General features: G+C 43.8%; 1 protein-coding gene across 1 annotated transcript; it reads right to left on the reverse strand.

The window, feature by feature from the left end:
- Nucleotides 1-87: 87 nt before the first annotated feature.
- LOC111650273 (SH3 and multiple ankyrin repeat domains protein 1-like) lies at nt 88-27,960 on the reverse strand. Its single transcript, XM_087172268.1, has 25 exons — nt 27,364-27,960; nt 23,383-23,586; nt 21,088-21,159; nt 20,887-20,995; nt 20,545-20,696; nt 20,241-20,408; nt 19,908-19,949; nt 19,065-19,181; nt 18,880-18,957; nt 18,614-18,680; nt 18,180-18,355; nt 17,896-18,026; nt 17,126-17,265; nt 16,472-16,585; nt 15,771-15,849; nt 10,520-10,602; nt 10,224-10,348; nt 8,980-9,115; nt 8,720-8,800; nt 7,880-7,936; nt 7,587-7,708; nt 6,860-6,986; nt 3,546-6,777; nt 2,540-3,436; nt 88-2,255 (listed from the first exon to the last, which is right to left on the reverse strand). Exons 1-25 carry the CDS (start codon nt 27,859-27,861, stop codon nt 2,204-2,206), a joined length of 7,059 nt encoding a protein of 2,352 aa, XP_087028394.1. The 5' UTR covers nt 27,862-27,960; the 3' UTR covers nt 88-2,203.
- Nucleotides 27,961-27,986: the final 26 nt, after the last annotated feature.

Raw genomic sequence — 27,986 nt, forward strand, 5'->3', positions numbered from 1 at the left:
CAATTCAAACACAGCACTTTAAATTGGATCATTATGTGAATCTGTCAAAAGAGGGAATCCATGGAGAAATGAGAATCACGGCAGGGCCATAGTTTATTTTAGCATTTATTTCAACACCTTAGTTGTACCGCTATCATATTGTTTATCAGTATATACTTTTTTTTATTGAAAACAAAACTTTATATATATATATAACTATATATATATATGTATATATATACCTTTTATCTCTGCATACTTATGCTCATACTGTATGTAGTCATATTCATTATGCATTTCACTAGACCTAAAATACTCTTTTAAATCATAGTATGTAATGCTTTCTACACTACTGCTCAGTCCTTTCGCTTCTCAGGAATAGTATCCATCATGAAATAGCATTTAGGCAACTCAGCATGAGAATACAGAGTCATAATTTTAAACTCACATAGAGAGAAATATAGATTAACTAACGTGTCAGCTTCACTGAGGTCACCACAGGGCGAGCAGTATAGAAAGCATTTACAGAAAACCCCAAATGAAACACAAACCAAACAAAGCTTCAAAGAATTTGTCCACACTATTTGGAAGACGGAGATTCTTAAAAATGTTTACATACTTAATAATATTATCTTTATTATACTATATTTTTATGTTATCATTGTCATCATCATCATTACATATAGATCTATAAATGATGTGTTTTTGCCTAACAGTTGAATTCACTGCAGGGAATGGCTAAACTGGCATGTTAAAAAAAAACCCAGGGCATTCATGTTCACCTCTATGTAACATATACAGTATTTACGATTAGTTTTCATTCTGAAAAAACCTTTTTGAAAAGTGGGTCAGAGTATTTCTTTTTTGAGGGTTTATGTGTGAAACAGGAAAACATTGGGATTGTCAACCGGTGAAAAAAAAAAAAAAGAAGAAAAAAAAAAGAAAAGTTTTCTGACCGTTATAAATATGTTTTGGAAAAGGCATTAGAAAGAGAAAGGTGTAGGTCAGGGAAAGCATTTAGCCACCAACGCAGGCTGACGAACACGCACGCACAAAATCAGACACACAGACTCACAGAGGCTGAAGGTTGAGGAAGTCAGGCAGACAGAGAAGCAGTAAAAAGCCCTTTTTGATCACTGCACCTGCTGTGTGTGAGAGAGAGAGCGGTCAACATTATGGCATCAAAGAGGATGGATCCATCCCTTGACCTGTGCTATGGCCATAAACACCAATAAAGTCTCAGAGAGATTTGCAGTTTGAAATAACATGCAAACTCTTTTCAATTTCTCTTCAAAATTTCCTCTCCTTTCTAAAGAATAATCAGGAAAATAAGAAAAGGTCATTTCCCAACAATATTTTCTCAATGTCTGTATATCCTCATTATTCACAACTTCAACAGTTTTAAATACCCTGACAGTTTTGAAATGAATGATTGCGATCAGCACTTAGTACAAAACAAATGGTTCTACTAATAGTGAATCCCGTTTAACATGTAAGATATATTTAGTGCTCGCAAAGTACATACATACGAAGCTTACCGGGGCATCCTTTGGGGGAATATGGCAAATATATAAAAAGAATACTATTGTTGTCTATCATTTTCCTCTATCATCATTTACAAACAAAACTCTTTCTCTCGTATTCTGACTTTGGCTCCAGTAATCACAGCCATTAGATACTCTGATCTGCTTAAAGCTACAAAACTGATGTTGGGATGTGGCTCTAATGTTTCTGTTTTCAGCCACAATCACTAACACGTTACTGGGTTTTACCCTTTAAGCAGCAACTTTTCAACTTTTCTTTGAACTCAGACTGAAGTTTTCTCAGTGCTGCTGAGCAGCAGATGGTGTGAGAATCCATCTGTCAGTATGTGTGAGAATATGAGTGTGTGTGTATATGTGTTTGTCTTTTACAGCACAAAACGGTGCGTTAATTAAATGCCTGTCCATCAAAAGTTTTAAATTGTATTTTCAGTTGAAGAGCGTCACTGTCATAAGATATTCTTATTTGTTTGTACCCTTTCTTGACCAGAAGTCATTCCACAAATTTCACAATAATATTCTCTACATGTGAAGCAAATTTGTAAGACAACACTTTCCCCCACATGTCCAGCCCTTAGTCTTAATTCAACGCAACCTGATGATGTCCATTGTTCTTCTCTTGCACATCTTCTGTTAATGTTCATCTTTGTCAATTTGTTTCAATTTGAATCACCCCTTCACTCTCAGTCTGTGTCTCGGGGAGAAGTGGTAACATGCAAAGGAGAGGAGAGTCGCCTGGGGAGAGAAGGAGGGCAAATCAAAGAATAAGAATGGCTAAAACTTAAATAAAGACGGAGCAAACTAAATAGGGTTGATAAAACAGATTAATAAAGAGAAAGAGAAAAGGATGGAGGGAGGACGGGATAACTTATCAAATGATATGCATCTAATGAAGAAAGGGGATGGTCCAGCTAAGTTGTATGGAAGAAATGAGACACTTTGACTTTCCTCCACCTTCCTTTTTGACCTTTTGACCCCGTTGCGTCTACGTGTTCCAGAGTCTATTAGTCCTCCCTCACCTGTCAGTGAGTTTCTTCAGCGCCCTCTCGATGTTCATTCGGTGTCCCACACGTGTCACTCCCAGGTCCAAGAAGTCGTCCTTGGTGAGCGAAGGCAGATGCGATCCATCTATCTCATTGTCTATAAAACGCTCTCTGTGTTCACCCAGGTTTAGATAAGCCAGCCAGTCCGCCACATCGTACTTGGTCCAGTAGGGCAGGGGCTTGACGGCAAAGGGTTTGGCTGGTGGAGGAGGGGTGAGATGGGGATAGTTGAGGCAAGACGGGCTGGGGGGCAAATGCATGGGGGAGGAGGCTCCAGAGAGAAAATGGGTGGGGGAGAGAGAGCGGGAGACAAGTAGGGGGTTTGGACTTGGCACACCAGATGGGGAGAATAATGGAGGTGTTGACGCCTTGTAGGTGTCTCCTAGAGGGAGGCCAGGAGAAGGAGGAGTGAGGGGCCCGGGGAAGTCAAAAGGGTTGTTGTAGACTGGTGTGCTGGGAAGTATGGGGAGCGAGGAGGGTCTTGGGGGGGTGGGGTTTGGTTGTTCTGTGTTATAGATAAGAGGGCTTGGAGCACGGCGCCGAGAGACTGAAGATCGCATCTCCTTTGTGGGGCTGCACTGGAAATCAAAAGTCTGCCTGCGGAACTTAGACCGATGCTTCGGTGATGTCGGGTATGGGCAGTAGGTTGGGGAATGGGGAGGGTGGGAATGAACCGGAGAGGAAGGCATCTGTGGGGAAGGGGAGCGGGTCCAGTTGCGTTGAACTGGTACTTGAGGGGAAGGGGAGACAGAAGGGGTGGCTGACAGGTTGGGTGTCAGGATCTGACGGTGCTGTGGGGAGGATGTGGGTAATGGCGAGGTGGAGCGGCCGGTGGGGGGGCTGTGAAATGCGTCTGTGAAATCCGATGAATACCTGAGAGACACAAAAATGAACGTGTGAACTTTAAATTCAAACATCGAACTTCATTTGAAATAAGCAGATATGCAAACCGTTATTTCAATATCAAGGACGGCGAACAAACCTATGCATGGTGGGTGACTTGGGAGTGTGGCTCCAGTCGTCCATGCTCTTCATGCTACTCATCTGTTGCAGCTTGGAGCTGAGTTCATTGATGATGCTGGCCTTCACACCTGAAAGAGGCGAGTGCAGCCTGCGGCTCTCCAAAACCATACCACCTCTCTGGAGTCCTCCACCTTGCTCAAGCTCCTCGACCTCACCCCAGCCCACCGACCGAGTGTCAATAGGCCTCTCTAAGCAGGCAGCCAAGGCGGAGCTAAAGCCATCCTCCATTTTGGATCGACTCTGCTTACGCTTCCTTTCATCTACTAGAACTCCATCCAACCTGGTATCTTCTGGGTTGCTTTGTCTCTGCAACTGCAAGGGAGCAGGATTGGTGCTGTTCTGCCTACGTAGTGCTACAGACTGGCCCCTCCCTCCCCCCTCCTTGTAATGAGTCATCTTTGGAAACACAGGATTTGCCAGTTTGGCACTGTGCACCTCAAATGTTTGCCCACCTGAGTAGGTTGTACAAGGATCCTGATGTTCACTGCCTCTCTCTCCCTCTCCTCCTCGCCCGTCTCCTCCGACCCCTCCCCTCTCTCCTCTCAGCCCACTCAGTCCAAGCATTTCTAAATGGTGGTCGCTACTGCTGTGACTGTCCAGCTCCTCAATCCCAGAATCCACCACAGCATCTTGCCAGTCTCCGCTCTTGGGTAAAATATTAGTGTGATGAGTGTGGTCAGCAGCTTTTCCCCCCATGCTGAGGCCCACCCTGGGCCCGGCCATGGTCATGCTATAGTCAGAGGATGCCGGTGAAGTCGTGGTGGTGGCAGCGGCAGCAGTGGCTGTCATGGTGGTGGTAGCATAGGTCATGGTGGTGGTGAGGGCGGCTGTGCCTCTGTCCTGGGCTGGGGTGTGACCACCTACTGAGGAGTCATTAGAGCTGCTGTAATAGGGATGAGAATGGGACATGGGCTGGGGTCTGTGTAGTGACGTGGGAGGCAGAGCAGCAGTAGCAGAGGTGGTGGTGGTGGTGGTGGATGAAGGGGGAAATATCTGTGGGGAAGGATAAGACGGAGAGAGAGCCGATTGTGTGAGGTTGGCCACCTCGCTGTCGTAGGAGGTAAGGCTGGAGGCAGCAGAGTCGCCACCCTGTGGAGAGGGTTGGGGAACGTTTGAGGGCTTGGCAGATGGAAGAGGCGGTGGGGGAGGTGGAGCCACAGCAGCAGAGTGTTGACTCGGGTGTTGATGCCGCTGAGGAAACTCCTGGACTCTCTCGTTCTTACCATTAGCAAACTGTAAAGGAGGGGGCAAGGGATCTGCAAAGACAAACTCGTCATCTGCATCTATTGAGGGAGCTGGTGGAGGGAGAACCATCAGTCCTAGACCTCCACCCCCTGCTCTTACATCTCCCATAGCTTCATGTGTCTGTGCTGGGGCTGTGGGGACAGTGTACTGAGGGATGTAGCTGGTGTTTGTAGTGCTTTCCATCTGCAGAAAGGAAGGTCTGCGCGGCGCAGGTTGAGCCGGAGGTGGAGGAGGCTGTATGGGTGGAGCAGGTCTGCTGTCGTACATCTCCTTTTCTCTTTCTCTCTCCCTGGGGCTCTGTGGGTAATACTGGGTTGAGTATTGACTGGTCCTGTCCTCTGAGAAGCGAACTCTAAGACCCTCTCTGGGTCCTCCCTCTTTTTCCCTCTCCACCCTCTCCCCACCTCCTCCTCCCAAACGTAATATCCTTGGTGACTGTGGCCGGCTAAGAGATGCAGGTGAGGTGGTGGCAGTGGGGGAGCTTAGGTGGAGCGACACCGGGGAAGTGTAGGCTGATTGTGTAGGGGTTGCAAATAGGGAAGGAGTCGGGGTCTGAACAGGGGTGGGAAACGCTCCCACAGTGGACAGCTGCCGACCAAAGTGTCTGTCCTCTCGCCGCGTCCTGCGGTCATCCTTTAAGGCCCTTTCTCTTGCTGCCAGGGCCAGGCCAAGTGGGGATGAAGGGTCAAGAACTTTCCCTGTAAGCGGATGGATGAAGGTAGTAGCCGGCTGGGTGCCGTACATTGAGGGAGCCGACTTGGGCTGTCCATCCTGACTGAGGATAGGGGAAGAATACTCAGGTAGGCCGAAGGCTGGGGGCATGCTGCTGGAATAGTTGACGTAGCTGTCTCCAGAAAACATGCCCTCATCTATAGACTTGGAGGGGCGGAGTCGAGGCGTAGGTACATCCATTTGTGAACCTTGCAAAGGCTGGATTCTTGTCCCAAGTGCTCCTCCTCCCTCTACTACTCCTCCTCCTCCCGCCTCTCCTTGAATGTCCTCCTCAGATGAGAGGAAGAAAGAAGCGCTCTTTCTTCTCATATCTCGTAAACGCTCTCTGTCCCTGCGCGCTCCTCCTCCCCCAAAGGCCGAACCATACGTTGAAGTGTAATCCAAGTTTTCCAGGTTTTGCTGCGAGGAGACAGGAGGGGCAACAGTTGATGAAGGCAAAGAAGTGGATGTAGGAGGCTGAGGTGGTGAGGAGGTGAGCGGTGAAGGTAGACTGGTATTGGGGCTGTCTGTGGTTGTATCTGCCGAGGTGTCGTCTACATCCTGGGTGGGTTCAGCTTCCATGCTGCTACCCTGGCTGCTTCGGCCACTGCTGCTGGTGGAGGGCGCTTTGACGATGATGGTGGGGATGGGGATGGAGCTCTTCTCTTTGGCTGCACCTCCCTTTGATCTGTGCTGCCGCACCCCATCTTCCACTTTCGACTGCTTCATTAGAGCTCCTCGACCACCCCTCCTGGCTGCCCCCCTGCCGACCCCTCCACCTTGCTCCCGGTTGGCGATGTGCGGGTGATGTTGTGGTGCTTGTTGGGCCTTAGGTTTAGCACTTGTCGGTGGTGTAGCACTGCTATAGCCTCTCCTTAACCCTCCCATTTTGCCACCACCTCTCCTGGGCGCCTCCGGTTCTCTGACACACAGTCCTTCCGATTGTCTCCTGAGGGTGGGGACCATGACCTGCTGGTTCATCCCACCAGGGCCTCCCCTCTCCCAGCCTGCTTGAGTAGGATGCCCTGGCTGGGAGTGGAGCTGGTAGTGGGCTTGAGATACAGGGGGTATGGGCATAGCAGGCCCTCTCACAGGATGAGGGCCTGCAGATAAAGGCGGCTCTGGGGCGGATGTGTTAGGGGGTGGGGGGATTTCTTCTGGTCCCGGCACTGACAGGCTGCGAGCCAGCTTCATAGCAGGTGGGTGGAGGTACTGCCTTTCCTCCTCTGTTACACCTGAGCACACGGATACAGGCAGTTACAAACAGACACTCATATACCGAGTGGGCAGAAATCTTTCCATGACAATTGCCATTACCAATAGATTTTTGACGCATCATGACTGCATGCTGAGGACCGTGGCCTGGTTGAAAATGAGCTTGGTTGTAGCCAAAACCGGGTCCTTGCTGCGCCATACTCACTGAAGACTGCTGCTCATACGGTTGCTTCAGGTGTGGAAACACATTTTAAAAAGAAGACAAGGGAGCAAAAGAATATTTTAAAGGGCGGAAGGAGTAAATAGAGGAGAGGAAACATTTACTCAGATATAATCAAATAAAATTGAAGTTGGATATTAAGCCGACATTGATTTGATCTACAGTAAAATGCAATACACAAAGACTAGTCAGTCTGAGTATTAGTGTATCAGGCAACAGAGCATAGATGAATGGACACAACCTGACTCATAGTTAAACAAGTGTTTTGATGTGGGTGGTCCATTGTCAATCATTCTCCAAAGTGCAGGGAGGGCAGGACAACACACAGGGCTAAAAACAAGCTAAACACCAAGCTGATTTATAGATAGCAATCTTTTTTTTGCTAGTATTAGTCACTTCCTTGACTGAATCTGTGTTGCATCCTAAAGCAATGGAGAAACTCTGATGTGCATGTGAATCTGATCTTGCAGGACTGTGAGAGAGGTCCATAGGTGTTCAGTATTTGCTAATATTTTGTAGATTATAAGGAAATTGAATCTAATAAGCTATTAGGACATTTTACCATAATTACCCTAACTAGGACCATTTCCTTCCAATTCCCAACAGTACCTCATTGGAGACATTGGGAACAATGCTCTTGCTCCGGTCCCTCTTGCCCCCATGACCTCTCTGGCCCTGGTTGTCTGATGTAATAGTGTGCTGGGCAGCAGCCAAGATTTCATCCAGTTTATCTAAAACAAAGACAGAGCAGGGGCAGGCCAGAAAACAAGGGCAGTAAGAAGGAGCATAAAATAAAGGAAGAAACATGAAAAGGAGGATTTCAGCGAGAGCCCTCCTGTCCCCCCAAGGTTTAAAAAACACACTCTCACAGTATGACAAGAGCAGTAAGACTGGTTTCTTACTTAGTGCCATCTGATAGACTGTCCTCTTCTTATCAGGACCCTGAGAGGACTCGTACTCTGAAAAAAGGAGGAGAAAAAAAGAGCATCAAACAGGCTGACTTAAATTAAAGCTCAGGGGCTGATAGGGGTAATGATAAAGGCTGATATTCACCTGCTTTCTTTTTCCATGGAGAGGCAGCTGTAGCATACATAATTCGGGAAACAGAAATTAGGTGTGACTAGAGCTGCTGTGTAGTCATGTGTATAAAGCAGATGAAAGGATGAAATACATACTCAGACACATGTGAATGTGTGAACGCTGATGTGATGAGAGGGATGGTGATGGGAACAGAAATGATAATGACAGCACACAAATCCATGACTCTCCCACCTTTGTCCACTGTACGCAGCACATTTGGTTCGGTGGAGAAGAAAAACAAAGAACGGTTTGTGAATGATGGCGTCAGACAAGTGGCATTTCACAACGTGCAATTGTTTTTACATTTCATAGCTTCATTGTTTAATTATCACCTGTCTTCTCAATAGTGCAAATGGATCAAAAGACTACTTCCCAAAACAAACTAAAAATGAAATCGCACCCATACTAGATCATTTTCTTGGCTTCCTGCATCAACTCGGTAAATATTTAATGCTGTGTTTCCTTAATAGTGCCATGGTACTGTACCATCATCCTGCAGAGAAGCTGCTAACCCACCAAAAAGAAGCTTTTTCATTGTGACCACCACCCCCCCCAAAAAACTGTGGGGGACATGAATTTAATTTATTTTTTCATATGCTCTTTCCAGGCCTCCCCTCATTTTGTTCTTTGCTTTCAATCTGTAGTCTCCTCTATCATCTTACCCATGTCTTCCAGCTCTGATGTCATTGACTTGGAGCGCAGGGCAATGGCAGGAGGAGTCAGTCTTTTAGTCTGCTGCGGGGCTGCCAAGGGAAGCCAGCCAAATGCAGACTTAATGTTTAGTATTCTCGTATAAACATACAGTCACCAAAGACAACCACATCGCTAAAGCCTTTTAGGATGAAGTAAACATGCAATCAGCTTTATCGTCACATCATAAACATAGGATGGAAAAAACATACGAGGAAAGCGTGACTCTTACCCCTCTTCCGAGCAGTGTCCTCCAGTTCAGGGTTTCGAGCAACCATGACGACTTTCACCATGAGACTGTTGCCGCCCTGTCGGATCATGTTGACCACCTGCCGGTGGCCAACCTTCACCACATTCTGGCCGTTCACCTGACACACACACAAAGACACAGAAGGACTGAATGCAGAATGAGCGGATGTGTTGCATTAATTTCCATTTGAATGAAAAATCAACTCTTGTTACAGGGGGTGGATACAAAAACAGAGACACCTTATAACACAGAGGAGGTCTACTTGTGACCACTAGTTCCCTAGATGATGTAGCTTTTCTCTGGTTTTTAAGACTTAGCTTTAAACATACATCATTCTTGTGCTTTGGACAGATGCACCGGCAATGCAGGCAGCGACTACAATAAATCACAGTTACAAAGGTTGGGCAGCATAAGTGAGTCATATTAGGTTGAATACCAATTAGCTGTATGTGTCAGATTTAATAGAGGTTTGACAATCGCCATTTTTAGAACTGAGTTTTTAAGGCAACATACAGCGACATTAAAGCTACAACATGGCCAGAGAGTTGCTGCCTGAAATGCTGGTGCTTCACCAGTGAGGAACAGCGATCTCAAGTACACCAGTCCCTCACCCACTCTGACTAAAATACATTACATACAGAATATATACACAAACAAAAAAAAAGTATGAAAACTATAGTATGAAAAATTACCACTGAAGTGAATTAAAAAACAATCTATAAAAAAGTTAATCATTGATCTGTGATGTTTTTCGTGTACCCACTTCCTCACTTCAGCCTGCCTGGTCTCTTAATTTCCTACATTACCCAGAAAGACTTTTGACATTCTTAAAGGAACATCGTCACATTTAATATGTGACAGTGGAGAAAGCACCAGTGTTGTTATTTTTTTTGTTTTTTTTTAAATGTAAAAAATGTGTTGAGCATCTCACTCAAAATGTGACACTGTGCATCACGTAGCTTGTTGCATAATGATTCATTAAAGCTCAGTCAATGGGAAAATGTGTACCCTAGCTTCTGTTTTACCATGGAGCTCTTCCTGTGTGGTTTTTGAATTTTCCTAACTCTAAAAGGAAATTATTTGAGTAGTTCAATGTGAGAAATTTACTCCACCAAACAATAAAATGGATCCAGAAATGTAAGTGCATCAGTAAAACTCAGGAGCTCAGATTAAGTTCAATGTTTGGTTTAATGTGTGCATTAGTCCAAAATGCATTTTGTCTTTACCTCGATGAGGAAATCCCCCATCCTCAGGCCGGCCCTCCACGCCACGCCCCCCTCATCGACAGACTCCAGGTACTGCAGCGCGGGGAACGCTGGCGTTGGAGTGAACTCCTCTATGGGAGTCTGAGCTGAGGAGGATAAGACAAAAAGGACGAGGTTGAGCGGACACAGATAACAAGAACATGGGTTTGAAAATGAGGAAGGGATAGAGAGATTAGAGAGAGAGAAACAGAGCATATGAGACTGAGAAATCCATAGAGACGGAGGAATATGTTGTGAATTTTGGAGAAGAGGCTCACCTTTGGCTCCCCTAAGCACAAAGCCAAAGCCCTCATTGTCTTTCTTCTGTAGGAGCACTGTCTTCTCCTTAATGATGTAGTCACTTAGAGGGAGTAAAGAGGGACAAGACAAGAGGGGGAAACGGCAATGGAGAGAGACAGGGAGAAAAAGAGGGAGAATTGGAGAGGAAGAGAGCTATATGACTTCTATAGCAACAGAAAAGTGTTATTGTCATGCAAATAAAGCATTTTCTGAATGTGGAAAACAGCTATACTGCATCACATTATGAAATCACACTGCAGCAAAAGATAGGTTGGCTTGAGAATGTCATACAAAAAGCGCCGGTGCACAAAAGGGTTGATGGGAGGGATACAGTAAGTGTCACAATGGGAGGAAGTGAACATGAGATGACATTCCATACTATGGACTAATCCAGCCCGAGCTGACAAGCACTGGGCCACGGGGAACGGCACATTAGAAAAATGTGCACATACACTTCACTGATAATGGAAACTTCCAAATGCACCTAAATCGCTGCATTAGCTTTCAACGCCTCTGGCAGCTTTTGCAAGGATACTGCTTTACCAACTCCAGCGCACCACAACCGGTCACACATGACACTTCAAATTATGTACAAGAAGAAGTTGGACAGGCCTCTAATCTCCCTCCACAAACAGCTCCCCTCGCTCAAAGACTACAGCTTGAGACGGCAGAAACAGTGATCACAGACATTTGTGATGCAATCTTATTATGAGATGGTTGGAGTAGTGTATCGGCTGGCCCAGCAAGTTCCTTCATTATTCTATTACCATGTCTGGGACTTTTGGCCGAGCTGCTTTACAATCTTTCCTCTAATATAGGATTGTTTAAATGGACTCCACACGGAGCCACATCTCATGACTCATTTCTGGGCTTGACTTTCTAACAATGTCAATTCACCCTGGTTCTGTTGGAGAGCCCGGGGCTTGAGCAGAGCTCTATGATTTAAGAGGAATTCCAGATATTTCTTTCCTAGGCAGCTCATTTCTGTGTTAGTTTGTGCTCCTGAACGTTAACTCAAATTGACACTCCCACTGAAATCGAATCAAAGGATATGATTTCCTAGAAGGGCTGAACTATGAGTGAACGGAGTGAGTGGCCTGGTTGAAGAACTGCCTTTATTTATAGTGATAGCTTGACTTCCAAAACAATGCAATGAAAATACTGGGTATACTCAAGGACATAATTTCCAATGGGAATACAATTTTCTTTTGTCCCTCCCTTTTTTAAATGGGAAGTTAAGGTGAATGAGAAGCAGCACATAGAGACCCAATTTAAATATGTGAGGCTGCACACAAATTCTGACTCCTTTGCTTGAGTCAGCAAACCCAAAACCCAAACTGTGATGCTGAACTGAACCTTAACCTAAACACAACCATTTGTTTGGCTGCCTGACGATAATGTCTGCAGCCAAGCACTCATCAGGGTAACTCAGCCATGTAACCGCTTAAAAAAAAAATATGTGTATCATTTAAAAAAGACAACATTTTGTTTTACTTTTAGGTTTTCAGGCAGCAGACATGAACATCTTTTTTTTTTTTTTAATGTCTGGCAGAGGACTCAATCACTCCAACTTCATCTGGCCTCGGCCACTTCTAGTATTCTGATGCTAAAATAACAATAACACCATAATATTATTTTCCACACTGTCTCTTACTGTGCAGACGCAGCAAGCTCTTGTGTATTTAATCTGACAGAGCATGCAATAAACAAAGTTTGGTTGTGGAATCACAAGGTACAGCACAGTCATGAGCATTGGCCCCACAGGCCTGAAGATCCAGACTCGACACCAAACCGTAACTTTAGCACTGAACAGACGATCACTACTTTCCCCTACTGAGGTCCATCCCTTGTGTGTTCTCAATCAATGTTACTGTTTCGCCAACGCACAGCCGCCTTCCAGCCATCTGCTCCTCACACCTCATTCCTTTTTCTCTCACCCTGTCCTCCATCATGCTTTCCCTCTCGGAGGATCAAAGTAACACGGAGTGGGTGGACGGATCCATCGGGCTCTTCATCCATCCACTTCTACAAGGGGGAACCATGTCCCGTGTTGGTCCTCCGGGTGGTTCTAAGTTGTGTTGCTGGCTTGCAGTAACACACCTGGTTTACTTTACATATATAAAACTGTTCAGCTCATCTGCCACCATACTGATCTCTGTGGCCCGACCAATTGGAGCCATAAAAAGAGCAAATGTCTGTGGTTAATCTCTGCTGGCTGTAGGACACACTCTCTCTGAACTGGCTGCAATGGAGCTGTAAGCCTACTAGAGACCAGAGTTATTATGTACCCTCCTGAGTCATCCTCTCTTCTATCCACAATTACTGAGAAAAAAGGCAGCTTTTTAACCATTCACCTGCTGAATGCACATGCAAATAGACTGGTTATGTGTGGACAATACCCACACATCACAAGTGACAGATGTTAGTGACACACACTGTGGATGGAGAGATGGATGAACAGTGCATATACATGGATGTATGTGCAGGAGAGATACTCCCACAGCAATTAAGCACTATGACGTATACACTTATATGTGAAAACCACATATATTTTATTCAGTGTATATAGTCTCATGCACACACAAATAAACGAGAATGCATGCACACACACAGACGTGCACAGAAATGACCGGTATCTCAAATGAGAGCTCGAAAGGAACTGACAAACCCGCACTCTTGCCACTTATTGACTTATTCACATACATCCTTCTGTACAGTCAAAATACCACACATTTTTAATGATACAATGGGATACAGAAAAAAATATGGGATGTGACAGCAGCATTTTTTAAAGGAACAGGGATAAATGGGAAGTCCTGGTGAATGAAAAATATCTGCTTAAAGAAATCATGACTCAAAGAGAATGAAATACACCCACACTGTCTGACTGAAATGCATCAATATGTGCTCCCTTTCACGCACTAACACACACGCGTTCAGAGACACACGGGAGGAAGACACAGAAATAAACATGCTGCAGAGTCTCCATTCAATAGCCACTACCGTCCCACAGATATTCACATGCATAGGAAAAATATAAATTTAAGACACACGCACATCAGCACACACGCACACTCAGAGACACACACGCACGTACAGATACATAGCTTATTAGTCTGTCTTTGAAAAGGCACGGCCTCTCAATAGCATCATCTACCTCTCCCCTCTCTCCATTGTCCTCTCCTCACATCCATAGCCAGCCAATGAATGAGGAAACAGCCGCTACCTGTAAATGAACCACACGCTCCTGTTTCTGGGGCCCAGTGACGGCCACGAAGAAGAGAGGGAGAGAGAGAAATCTCTCTCTCCGCATCCCCCCATTGCCATGTCCCCCCCTCCTCTATCTCGCGCACTCTCCACCACCACCACCACCACCTCCTCCTCCTCCTCCTCCTCCTCCCTCCCGCCTCCCTCCTCCTCCTGGTCTTCCTGAGCGAGAGCTCAGCCGAAGAGAGCCGCGAGAGTGGAGGAGAGAGGAGAGCGAGAGAGGTGGGGAACGAGAAGGAGAGAGAGAGAGAGAGCGAGCTGCTCTGCACCCCACATACTTCAGACAAGAGGAAGACAATGTGAAAGAAAGACAGAGAGAGGGGAAGAGAATACCAGCGATTATCACAACAGGGAGAGTGCGTATGGTGTGTGTGTGTGTGTGCGCTGGTGGATCACAGGAAGAGGGTTTGGTTGCAAAATAGGGGAGATGGAGAGCTGAATTTGAGGGGTGGGGATGCGGGGGATGGGCATAAATGTAAGGCGACAGAGAGAGAGATAGAGCACTTGCATTTGCTCATCCACTGACTGGTGTATCACAGATATACCAACAGCTGATTCCCACCCTGGATTTACTCACACACACACACACACACACACACATTTGCCAACTTTCATCTCGCTCCCTCCTCTCCTCTAAAGCAGAGCTGTCATCACCATGCAGGCTAACAAACACTCTTCCGCTCTCTATTTCTCTCTGAAATAGTAATTGACATTCTCCCAAATGCCTAGCTGCAGTGTGGGAACATGCTCCGGATCACCTTGCTCTTAATTGAGCACCACTTCACCACGGTGCTGCAATTACGCTTAACCAACTTAACACAGGTAATATAACCCCAGTGGCTGTGATTTCCATTTAGAACACAAGCACAGCTGCATTAAAGTGAATGCCTTTTTTGAATGACAGTGAGAGCTGCCCATGCACGAGGGTAATGTCAGCTCCATGTGTAAGAGGCTGTAAAACCCTGGGGTGGCAACTGGAAAGTCCTTCTCACTAGCCCCCGGATCTAACCAACGCTTGGTGTTTCAGCCTCCTTATGACTCATCAGCACGATGATGTATGTAAACGCAAAGACACGGACACATTCACATGCACACTAGCACACAAATATGCATAACTTCAAAATACACAACTGCAGTTGCCCAGGGCTGGGCTGCAGCTTCAGACAGATGTCATGGAAGGGGAGGAGGAGAACCCCACCTCTGCCTTTCATTAAAGGATCATTGTGTTCAGTCTAAACAAGCAACAAGAGAGGAGAGGGAGGCATGTGGATGGAGGTATCAAAGAGACAAGTGCATTTGTCTGGTGGAGCCAAAAGGGGCAGAGCTGAAAATGACATGGCTGCTCTTTGTGCTCTCAGCACTGACGTGTTCACACAGCAGAACAATAGAGAACAAGCGCTGTTCAGGATCAACAGAAAATAGACACATACAAGCATGCAAGAACACATGAGAGCACACTAGGTGAAACAAGTGTGCACATGCACACACAAACACACACACAAGAACCTACTCTTAGCCACAAAACAGCAGTGTGTCAACTATTTCAATCATCTTGACTGGCCTCACAGTCTTACCTTACAGTAATAAACCAGAGAGCAGACAGCTCAGTTGCTGCCCACACTCTTATGACAATCCACAGCTAGAACTACATGAGGGGCTGCAGCCAATCAGGTTTTATCATTATTTTAGTCCATCTATTTTCTAAACTGATATGACAGTTCAGTGTTGCGAGGGGCTGGGGCTTGTCACAGAGTGCACTGGGTGATCAGATCAACACATAAGAGGACAGACAAACACAATCACCTTCACATTTACACTTTAGATTTAGACTTTCAAGTGTTTTTCTTGAAGGCAGCTCAGTTTACTGCAGGTTTGAAGCCGCTAAAGGTAAATTATAGTTTCTGCCCCAAACTTATTTATCGACTACAATGCTGATCACAGGTTCACAGCAGCTTTACTTACCTGGGGCCATCAGTGCCATCGTAAGCTCCCACAGTGACGTTACGGAAAAGTTTCCTCTTGGCTTTCTCACTGCGAGTCTCTGCAAGGCACACGCAGGCAAAACATATGCTCAATATAAACTTCCCGCTTCCGTCATGACACCTTCTCTGTCTCTTTGTAGAAGTGTTGTGTTTTCAGCACGAGGCTCAAATGGATCAAATATATTTACACCCTGTTTTTGTGTCTTCAACGTGACATATGGTTTGCTCAATGGGGGAACTGTGCAGCTGTGAAAATATGACAAAAGTGAATGCCTGTGCTGTACATGTGCCACTGCTGCAAATAAGGGCCTGCTGGTAAACATGAGTGTGACATGTGCTGGGTGTTACAGTGATTTAAAGGATAATGCCAGCCTGAGGGAGTATGTAACCCATTTTCCCTTACACCCTTTTCCAATCTGTGCTAACCCACCTCTTGACATTGTTAACTTTACAAGAGTAATCTCAAAATAAATAAATAATTTCATTCAATTTATACATGAATAATTAAAGAAAAAAAAAAAAAAAACAAGAAAAAGATTCCCATCAGGCTCAAGACGTGTTTCAAAACGACTAAATATAACCTAACTGCTATAAAATCCTTCTCCTTTATAAAAGAGCCGTGGTCAGAATGATATTTTAAAATACAATAGTGAGGTGAAGCTCAGACTGGTTTTGTCTTACCTGATCGATTGTCTTTGCTGAAACCCGCGACCTCTTCCACACAGTCTGAAGGAAACCAGCCGGTGCGACCTTTCACCGTTCCCTCCCAGTATCCCCCCTCTCCTACACTTAATACTGAGACAGACAGATGGACAGATAAATATATGGATAGAGAGATAGCATAGATAGATGGATAGGATATAATGTGTGAAGTAAATCCACTGTCACATCTCACTCTGTTATATATTTTCCCTTCAACTTTCCTTGTTTAACTTTAGTTACCTTTAGTTTTATAATAACATTGTTCAGTCCACTGAGAATGGCTAGGAACATGTATTGCTTTGTGCTGACTGGATGGGTTTTTCTGGCGCCTCTCATTTCTCTTGTTTACAATCCTCTCTTCCCTCATGTACATCTCTTCCTCGCTGTTGATAATTTTTTTCTGGATCAAACTGCACTGCAGCTGCACTAAAAGTTTCTCAACATTACACCAATTTCTCTGCAGTAGAGAACATTTAGGTAATAGTCTGGGAAAAAAAAAAAAAAAAAAGCACAATCAAACAACAGCATGATTCCAATGCTCTTCGCTCATCTTTCATAACAGTGTTTAATATGTGTGGGCAAGACTTTTCACATACTTTAGTTCACTGTTTGCTAACCTTGGCTCCATCTCACCTTTGACTTTGTCCCCTTTGTTGAGTGAGAGCTCTCTGTCCCCACTAGCAGAGTGGGCACGAGTGGCCACATACACCCGCCCTGGTACTGCACTGTACATACGCTTCATCTGACCTCCCCCACTGCCCGCTGAGGTCGCACTACAGAGGGAGAGGGAGGGAGAAAGAGAGTCTCTTACAAAACTGTGAGATAAGATTGTGTTGCACACTGTGGAAAAGCAAGTGAGACAAAGTGAGACGACATACAGCTTGTCAGGCTACATCAGAGACAGTTGAGTCATACTAATCAGTGCAACAGTAAGAACGCATGCTGCGCTGCACTATTGTATTTACTAACAGTGTCTAGCCTTCAGTACACACTGCATGTCAGGTATGTAGAAAGTACTATAACACAGGCAGTGTACCTCTGTTCAGTGCTATAAGAACAGCCTTACAGATCTGTCTTGTTTGTGTCCGTGTTGTTGTCATTGAGCTGTTGCACCACCATTTAATTTTTCTTTTTTTTTTTCAGGCCGCGAATATCTCCTCCATTTCTGTTGCCTTACAGGACAACAATGTCCACCATTTCCACACCTAAAATATGTAACATTCTTGCAGTTAAAAATAGTGCACAGCATGTAACTGAGACACAAATAGTAATAACTGCATACAGCTGATTGTAACTGGAGATTAGCGATTCCCTGTGCATGGCTTTAAAGGACCTGGTTAGAATAAGAACCCACCACGCCCCCTCTCTTTGTACACTACATCTTTCCTCCACGGGCTCCTTACCCCTGTCTGCCTCGTGGTTGCCGGTGCCTCTCCTCCGTGTCACTTTGCCCTCCCCTCCCTCTGGATGGGGAGCGAGTACGAGTTCTGGGGCTGCTGGAGCTTCTCACGCCAATGGAGGCCCTACGCTGGCCCTGCAGAAACACACCAAGTCCCGTAAATACAAAACACCAAAGCTGATCTGGTAACTTCATTACTGTAAGAGCCTGAGAAGCAATGCAGCATCAGTAATTATATCTAACAACACAGAGATCAGTAGATGACCTCTGCCTAATGGTCTTTAGTACCTGTCCTGGGTTGGGATTGGTTGCAGCCTTGATGGGCATGGCCAGAGGGTCAGACTGGGTCATGGTGTTATCACTGTTAGCACGCAGTAGGGGGTGGGAATGGAGCGAGGGGAGAGGCAGTGTGTGGGCGCTCTCTTTTCGCTTGGGTACATACTTTGGCGATTCCAAAAAGGGCACTGAAGATGGAGGAGTGAGGCGTGACCGTGAGGTTTACAGTAAAGGTCAGAGGTGAGGAGTAAGAAGTGAGGAGGGAGAGGGGTGTGGTTTGAAGTGACAGGATGAAATAGAAGGAGAAATCAGGTAGATTGTTAGGGGAAAAGAAAGATTATAAGGGCAAATATCATGGCAGATTTCGAAAGGTACAAAAAAGGGGCAGGTGCTGGGAACTGATTTAATAGCCCCTTCAGAAGAGAGAGGTTAGCTTGAAAACTTACCTATGTCGGAATCTTTGTGGTTTTTGATTATTTCCCCGAGTTCAAAGTGACCAGACATTACAGCTAGCTGCAAACATTGAAAACAAAATCAAACATAATTGGTCTAACTCTTGCAATTATTGCTATTTCTAGTTTTGTTGTGTTGTCTCCTTTTCTCTTCCTTCTCTCTTTGTGACAAAACTAGAAATACAATCTCACTTTGCAAACATGCTAAAAAATCTAAATATCTCTCTCAATAATAATAATAATAGTCAACTATCATTTACCTGAAAAGGGGTCTGACCATGTTTGTTCTTTGCCTCCCTATTTGCTCCCCTGTACAGAAGAACGCGGACACAGCTTTCCTGATCATTCACAGAGGGGAAAGTGATTGGTTAACATCTTTAGGAAAACCAGCAGTAATTATTATTGTAATAATGGTTTAATATAAGGGATCTGTTTCCATACTTGCCTTGTTGTACAGGGCAGAAATGTGAAGTGCAGTGTTCCCTGAGGCATTTAGAGAAGTGGTGTCTGCCCCATAAAACAGCAGATGCTCCAAGTGCTGGGCAAAGCCATTCTGGCAAGCCTTTTAATGTCAAGAGTGTGATAGAAATATCCACAAATTGTCAGGATTATAAAGTATAGAAGGAGACAAGTAAAAGTGAGGGGGGTGGGGGTTCATATAAGACTGTTCAGCACAAGACAATTAGGCAGAAAATAAGAGAAAAAGAAAGATACTGCAAAAGCGATACAAAGAGAAAGAAAGGGAAATAATGTATCTCACATCCACATTTAGATCCGTAATTACTCTTAGAGAAAAACAGGTCAGAGCCAATTACATTGCACCATGATATTAAAGACAGGAAACAAAAAAAAAACATTAAAACAACAGAAATGAGCCTTCAGCAGCCTGAGATGTTTCCTCATATTTTTCTGCAGGGACTAAAATATCACAAGATACGTACAAAGTAAAGAAAGAAAACACAGAGCACGGCAAAACCAAAATAAAATACCATGACAACCGGCTCGCAGCACAAATGCAGATTTACCAGAATGTCACAGAGACATAATGTAGGCAATGCACCCATAACTACAGTAAGAAAGAGATGATATCAAATGCTCTTTCTGAATTGGACTCAGCTCAGGATGATGCAGATTTGTACAGGTTTAAGAAAACTCTGTGCTCACCTCATTCACTTTAGTTCATCTACATTTTTTAATTTATTTATTTTTTAAATCATATCATGATTATCTCAGCACCTTTGCCTCTGAAAGGCTGATATGGATGGAGAGATGGTGGGATGAATGGTACCTTATGTATTTCTTCCATTCCAAACTCCTCTTCATCCCTGTGCTATGGAAAGAGAGAAAGAGGGGAGGAAGCAGAGAGAATGCAGAGACGAGTGAGGAAGGCCAAGAGGAGAGGGGTGTGAGAAAATGCTGAGAGAGAGACTGAGGGCGATGGTACATGACATCGACCACAGAGGTAAGACAGAGAAATGTTGGTGCATTGCTGAGGTTTACATGAAGAGAGACAACAGCCAGATATATGGGAATCAACAGACAGACAGACAGACAGATAGATAGACAGACAGCTAGATGTGAGTTAATTATAAATCTAAAGTATTGAACTGTCTTTTGGTACCTGATGGGACTCGTCCCAGCCATTCTCGTCCCTTGTCCCCAGCCTGGCTCTGTAGTACAGCAAGGTCTCGCAGCAGGAAGTGTCGCCCCCTGCCAGTACAGTGTGGTACAGTGGGGTCAGGCCACAGCGGTCTTTGTAGTCTGGAGACGCACCAAAGGACAAGAGAGCCTGGCAAAAAGAGACAAGGAAAAGCATGACTTTTTGAAGGTGTGTGTATTCTGTTTGTAATGCAAGACAGACAAGCTGAGAAAGAGGGAGAAAGAAAAAGAGGATGTTGTATGCAACTTTAATTCGGAGTCCTTACCAGCAGCCCAGCGTGATTGTGAGCTCTAACAGCTTTGTGCACTGGTGTGAAGCCGTCTCTGCTTCTGAAGTCCAAATGAGCGCCGCCCTGAACCAGCACCCTGATGCCCTCCACCGGCAGGCCGGACTGCACAGCCACAGAGAGTGGGGTCTCTGACCCACAGAGGGGGTTAGGGGTCGGGAAGGATGGAAGGTAGAAAATCTACCCTCAGATATTCTCACAGTGTTTGAAATCATCTCTCAATATCACTTACAACATCATTTATTTGCACGCCAAGAATGAATCTATATGATAAGTCAAAATAAGTGAGAGGTTGCACGCACAGGCTTGTGACAAACTCACCTCCGCTGTCAGGGTCATGAAAATTTGGATCAAGACCTTTATCAAGGACTTTTGCCATTTTCTCTATTGCTCCAGTCTGAATGTAATCCAGGAATTTCTTCAGACTGGCCTGGGAGGGGTAGAAAAAGAAGGAAACAGTTGTCACTGAGTGGAAATTAAAATTGTACACCAGTAATGTTTAACAGACAAGAGAAGAAATACCTTTGTGCTGAGCTTTGCGAGAGCCTTTTCATCCAGATTTGTCTGTTTATAAACTCTGGTTTTGTACCTAAACTGAGGACCAGAAAAGGTACGTGTGAAAACAGTGAACCTCACTGCAACACATGTTCAGTTCATCTGACTGTGTACATAGAGGAAATAACAAAAACATTACTGTTTGTGCTGTAAAATGTGGTTCAGTTGATATTTTACAAAAATGAACAATAATCTCCTAAAAGCAGGGAAATAAAGAAAATAATTCAGTTGTGTTAATTTCAGCATTGCAGCTTTAAACCACAATCTCTCTTGTTAACTGCAGCTAAACTCTCTCACTGTTTCCAGAAATTCACTCTCCCACTCAAAGGCGTTGGAACAGCTCCATGATTTATTTCTTCAAAATATGAAGTCAGAATTGGTTTTCTGTTTTTTGGGAAAAGCTTGATCACATGTAAGGTTCAATTTTTAAACCTGCCACTAAAATACAGATAGATTCAGTGCTTGAACTGGAGTGAAATGGAATACTATCGAAATACTCAAGACCAGCAATGCAGGAGCATTTAGTCTTTTATCCTCCTTGATTAGGCAACAACTAACAAGAATACCTGTGTCTATAATTCTTGGTCATTTATACACATGAAAGTATTTGGCATAAAGCGTATAATTACAATAAAACAAAATAAAATAAAATAAAATAAATGTCTTTGTAAAAATACAGCCAATATTTCATGCCCAGATAAAGCCATATACATCACAGGATATGACAAACTGCCCAGTCCTTTTTTTCAAAATAAAATGTACTCATTGCAGACTATTTTAACACCTATACAATGATTTAATAGAGGTTCTTCACTGACCAGCACTAGTGCAGCGTATTTGCTTGAATATATAGATTTACTTTCTGTAAATGTAAATTATGAACAGGCAGCTGTATGTCACAGAGTGTTCTTATGTATGTGGTGGTATAAATGTTTCACAGCCTTCAGGAATAAAAATCAGGTGGAGAAATTGAAAACACTGGCCGAAAATATGGTCTAGAGAATCAGTCTTCAAAAATCCTCGCTTCAAAAGATGAGTGAACTGAGGTCAGGTGGGTTTACCTTCCATTTCCTGTCTGAATGGTAGACTGCGTCAATGAAAACCATCTGACTGGATGTGCGATGCATCTGTACTGTACTGAACTGGCAAACCATTTACTGGCTGAGGAGCCTGGAGGTGAGGGGAGAAGACTAAACACCTATCTAGCAGCTGACAGCTGAGCTGAACCACACACTGCACCTCAGAGCAGCCGTGATTTTCAAGCATCAGAGGTGTTGGGCCAGGATGAAAGAGAAAACTGACCTAATACTTAGACTAAAATAACTACCTGTTACTGCTTATTAGTGCTTATTAATAAGTGATGGTACACAGTAAGAACCAACAGTGTCCAGAAACTAATGCCAGTTCAGTATCCACCGGTGTAGAGTACTCGTGTTATAAATACATTTACTCACGGTGCTGTGGGATACATTCTGCTGTGGAGCAGAATCTAGTTACAAAGCCCCATCAGTCCACAGACATGTCCTCATCTGGAACCTTGTCAAGAATGTAAACACTCTGGTTTGAAGCCAAACCCTGAGTGCGGGATACTGTTTCAGCCCCACCCAGCTCATCAACACTTACAGCTGCCTGACCACCAGAGGGCACTGTGAGATAATCATAGCACAGCATGAAACTTCATACTGACACCCACGTCCCAAAAAAGTGAAGAAATATAATATAATTACTCAGTTACATAATGTACAGAATGCAATTAAATCCATGATGTGCATCTTTATTTATTTATTTTGTCAAGATTTAATTTACTCCTTCGTCTACTGTGTTGAGCGTGGGAAGTCTGATTTAAAAAAAAAAAAAACTAAACTAAACTTGGGTAATCCATCTCCAATTGTTGAATATTCCTTAAGGTTCTCACTTACTTATGATTAATAAAGATGAAAAAGATGAAATCTGTACATTGGGTTCTGTTGTTTAACTTTTTCTTTCTGAATGTAATAAATAAAATTAAATTTAACAACATTTTATGGATATTCAATAGACTGAATTTCTGTGTTTTTTAGACACATTATATCTCAATTGGACAACCTTAAGTCCAACACATATATAAATCAAGTACTTCCCCACCAGATTGTTATTCCTGGTAGTGTGGAGATGGCCGTGAAGACTTTTTATTTCCATACTGAGAAATAAGATCTATAGACAATATGAAGTGAACAGTGAAAGAGTTGGTCAAACAATTTTCCAGCATTTCCACCTCCATACCTCCAGGTAAGGCACCCCTTTCTCAAAGGACTGCGAGTAGTCTTGCAGGGCCCGCTCCTCCTCCAGGAACTTGGCGTCCCGTCCATCTCCAGCCGGCTGGAAGAGGCCGTAGTTGTAGGCGTCCCACAAAGACTCACTGAGGGAGCAGATGATCTGCTGCTTAGCGTTCCACACCGTGCAGTCCTGGTCAAACTGGAGACACCTCTGACAGACGGGGAACACAGGGCATATGGAGGTGTTTTAATGTTTTTGGAGTCAGAAATAATAATAATAATAAAGAAGAACAGTATCATTGAACATCACTTCAGTAGCTGTGTGAGTAAGGTCACAGGCGCCTTAACATTTTATGTATTACATTTAATATGAATGAAATTACAATGATTTGTTTCTGACCATGCTAATTATTACAAAGGCAAAAGGCTAACCATGTAGCTTATGTTAGATAGCCTAGCTTAATTTATCAACTATCTAATCTAGAAAAGTTAACTTAGTTAATGTAAAGGCTACACTGAATTTTAGTTTCAAATGTGGAATGTAACTAAGTACATTTAATGAATGTGAATACTGTATCTGAGAACAATTTACTTGTACTAGAGTATTTCAATTCTGTGCTACTTCTACAACATGTCAAAGGTAATTATATACTTTCACTCCAATAACTTCATATAACAGTTACAGATATATCTCCTAGTTATTTTTTAGGAAGATTTTGAAAAAGGAAGTATGATGAAAATATGATACATGTACATTGTTATAGAATAAACTAAAGTGCTTCAATTAGCTCAACCCCAACCAGCTACAATGTTAGAAAAGCCACTTATGTTTATTCATTGATAACAATAAGAGTGATATGATACTTTTTACTTTTGATATTGATGATCATTGTTATGATTATTTTTAGTGATTATTCATATTTTTGCTGATACTTGTTCTGCACCTTATCTTCTGTTTGGGTATTTTTATATTGTGGTATTACTACTTTTACTGAAGTAAAACGTCTGATTACTTCTTCCACCTCTGTGGAGTAGCAGGGGAGCTGGGCTTCATAAAAGAAGCTACAGCCTCTCTCAGCCTTGTTTTTATCATCGTTTCTCTGATCCTAGTCCACTTACTTTTTTTTTTCATTAAGGAAATCAGATCATTTCGGTCTCCGAGTCTGTGTCATTAAAACAGCAGCTACCTCCATGTTTGTACATGTGTTTGTGTGTAAACTTGTGCATGCATTATATTATATTTTAACACACAATTTCAGCTGCATTGTCAGTTTGGTTAAAATATCTGGCCAATGGCATTTTATTATTATGGATTAATAATGTAACATGACGGTTTTAACATCAGCTGGTGAATGATGAATGCATGAGAATGTGTTGGGTGTAGAATATGAATGCATTACTTTTTAATAATTGATCATCTGCCATATTCATGGAAATAAGAAGACTTATGCCATCCTTATAGTCTGTGCTATCAGAACATTTGGGTCTAGCTCACACTTATTATCACACCACTTTTTCCCTTTACCCCTAATAAAGACGTAAAGATTCTATACTGGGATAAATATTTCCCTTTCGTTATTTTCTTCTTTGATCTCTGCATGCATAATCTCAGATTTGCGCCACAATCCAGAAGAGAAATAACAAACTAGTTTGGAGAAAAAAATCCTTCCTTCCCTCTTACTGTATGTCTGTGTGCGATACACCAGAGGCTCACTGGCCACAATGAAAAAATATCTTGGATGAATTATGTGAATGTGGTATGCCTAACTAGATTTCACGGTGATTTGTGCACTGCCCATTTCCTCATATTATTCAATTTTCTTGCATTTTCACAGGACCATCTTTTTTGTCCTTTTCTTATTAAAGTCTGGAGCCTGGAGGACGGAGCTGAGAGGTGAAGTGGGGCTCAACAACAGGACTGAGAAGCCTGAATGAGATGTATGCATCCATGCTATTGTTCCATTTCAGAGAACTGTGAGTAAAATTGCACAGCTCAGCACACTTTCATGTCCCCTCTGCCCCCCTTGAGCCCCCACCCTCCACAGCTCCCCTCTGCCCCCCCCTGGTTTGCGCTATTTGATAGTGTAGCCAACTCTATTGGCATGGCAACCAGTTCATTAGTGGAGGCAGGCACCCGTTGCCGTAGCAATGTCTTGGCGGTCCCTGGGAGGTAAACCACATGATGAGGATGTGCGTCAGTGTGTATATGCACACAGATATAAGTGAGTTGTAAAGAATATGTGCGTGTCTGTGTGTTCTTATGGGAGTGTACTTGTGCAGTGTAGGGTTTATATTTCCAGAGTGTGTCTGTGTTTGTGTGTAAGAGAGACAGATTGAGCAGCTAATCCCCGGGAGAGATGCCTAATGTAATGTATACTGTATATTACAGCGACACTTCTCTCCCCATCGTTCTGCTTTATACAATCAAGGATTTTCTGAGATCTATACAGCAGTACTTGTTCCCGCTCAGCAGAGTGATTTGGACCTTCACCATGCAGTTATGTGGTTTTTGTAAATACATATATCTTCCTCTTTGCTTATTCACTCCCCACCTCCCTCTTCATTGCATTCACTTTGCCTCTCCTTGCAAGGTTTGGGATGCCGAGTGTTTGTCACTGATGTGCAGAGCTGAATATGATGCCCATGGCTGATGGAGACCCAAGAGCAACGCAAATGCCTTCGACATATTCCTTCCTTTTCAGAGTCACTCACTTCCCCAGCTCTCCCCAAACTCATTAAAAACCTATTAGATAATTAGCAATTACTGTTATATTGAGGGCAGATTAGCTGACATGTAGAACAGTCGGCATGTTCAGGGAGTTGAAAATGAAGAAAGGAAGATGGGGGGGAGGGGTTACAGTTGGGTACCCATTCTCACCTGGATATGGCGTGTGTGGGCTGGCCAATTCTCACCTGCTGCCAGCGTAAACCTGAGAGCTGCTGTAAGTGTGAATTGATACCAACTACAGTTTTGGAAACTAATTATGCCCATACCTGACCCAAGACAGGTGCTTACATGGTGTTGTTGACTGAATACGTCTTCCCTCACAGGTTGTGCAACACAAGTCAAGCTACGTATTTTTTTCTGCTTCCTTTTGGGACTCATCCCTGGGCTTGTGGGATGACTGGAGTGAAAATGCTTTGAAATAAGAGATGTGCTTGTACAGTTGTGCACACTATTTGGCTAATGCACGAAAATGTATGCATCGAGTACCCCTGGGTACTTTTCAGCGACTAATCTGTAACAGCTGTAGAGTCAACACTGCAGCAAAAACACGGAAAATTGTTTTCATTTAGGGATGCAAAAAAGTTGGGTTCAAAAGGGAAACAGCTTTGAATCCTTTTAGCTTCCATCAGAAAAAGAGAGAGCAAACTTAAAAACAAAGAGAAAGAAGTGGTAGAAAAATAGAGGATTAGAGGAATAGAACTATATCTATATATATCAGCTTATGTATTGGAACAAAAGAATTTTTGAGGTATCCAGCACAAATGATAACCCCCGCCATCACCTCAATGATCTTTACAAGTTTAAGTTTTGTCTGTACTTGCATAAACATTCAAATCAGTACAAGTTACATAAGCCAAATATGCCTTAACATTGTAAAGTAGCCTCATTTTAGATTTCTTAAGTCTGTTTGTTAAATCAAAGCTGTGTCCCTCTCTGAGGCAGTTATACCAGAGTCTTGCCTTAAACTACTTCCGTGTTTGAAAAAACCTGCAGTCATTGTGAGGGACTCTTTTTTTACATAGATAACTAGACTTTTAAATGTTGGATTTTTAACTCAACTTTCTTTTAAATATTTACTTATTTTTCTCAAAAATTTTAGATATGAAGAGGGGGACTGTGCTACAACATTGTTTCTCTGCCTCAATTTCGTTTCATGTCAAGAAGAACCTGAGATTGTTTCATGTGTGGGTGTCTTTGTGTCACCACATTTTTTTTCAAAGCATTTAGCTACAGTGCTCCTGATGAGAAACATGCACCTACTGTTTGTTTGATGTCAGGAATTCCAATGCGAAACACCATCATGGTCAGGAAAGTGTCCTCCAGCGGAGCCACTGTGGTCATGCTGCGCTCCATGAGAGCTCGTCTCTTCTGCAGCACATTCAGGCCTAAGTGATGAGGCTGCTGATTGGCTGCTATGAAATGATGCTGCTGCTTATTGGCTACTTGATGATGAAGCAGGACTTGATTCGACATGTAAGCAACACCCCGGTTGCCCAGGTTGCCCGGCCTCAGGGGCCGGTCTGCTCTCTGTCTACCGACCACAATGGCTGCTGGTTTCACCACCTCGCCGCCTTTCCCTTCCCAGGATTGCCGTCCTCCCGTCATTTCCCTCTCCTCCAGACCCTCTAACCCTCCATTTTCCGTGTCACGTCCACCTTCACCTTCTCTGTTTTCGCTTCCTTGCTCCTCTTCCTCCTCCTCATCCTCCCCATCTTTGTCATCCTGACCGGGATAAAAGTGCTCATTATTTCCCAGCATCCTTTGCTGTGCAGGTGTCACTGCAGAGAGGGCTGAGTGACATAGCTGTCATAGAGACAAAACATGGCTATCCAATGAGACTGGCTTCATCTTCTGAAACATGCTGTGGGAAAAAGGCAGAGAAG

This window comes from Seriola lalandi, unplaced genomic scaffold (genome assembly GCF_002814215.2).
Source record: "Seriola lalandi dorsalis isolate HSWRI2012SDOR001 ecotype SW California unplaced genomic scaffold, Sedor1 jcf7180002052132, whole genome shotgun sequence".
Lineage (NCBI taxonomy): Eukaryota > Metazoa > Chordata > Actinopteri > Carangiformes > Carangidae > Seriola > Seriola lalandi.

Excerpts from the sequence above, each read along its gene's own strand:
- LOC111650273 (XM_087172268.1), bottom strand. The coding sequence starts at position 27,861 with ATGCTGGGAAATAATGAGCACTTTTATCCCGGTCAGGATGACAAAGAT. Across the intron at positions 21,160-23,382 it reads AAGGGGTGCCTTACCTGGAG|TTTAGGTACAAAACCAGAGT; the intron begins GTATGGAGGTGG and ends TCTGGTCCTCAG. Across the intron at positions 17,266-17,895 it reads CAACCACGAGGCAGACAGGG|TGCGACCTCAGCGGGCAGTG; the intron begins GTAAGGAGCCCG and ends CTCCCTCTGTAG.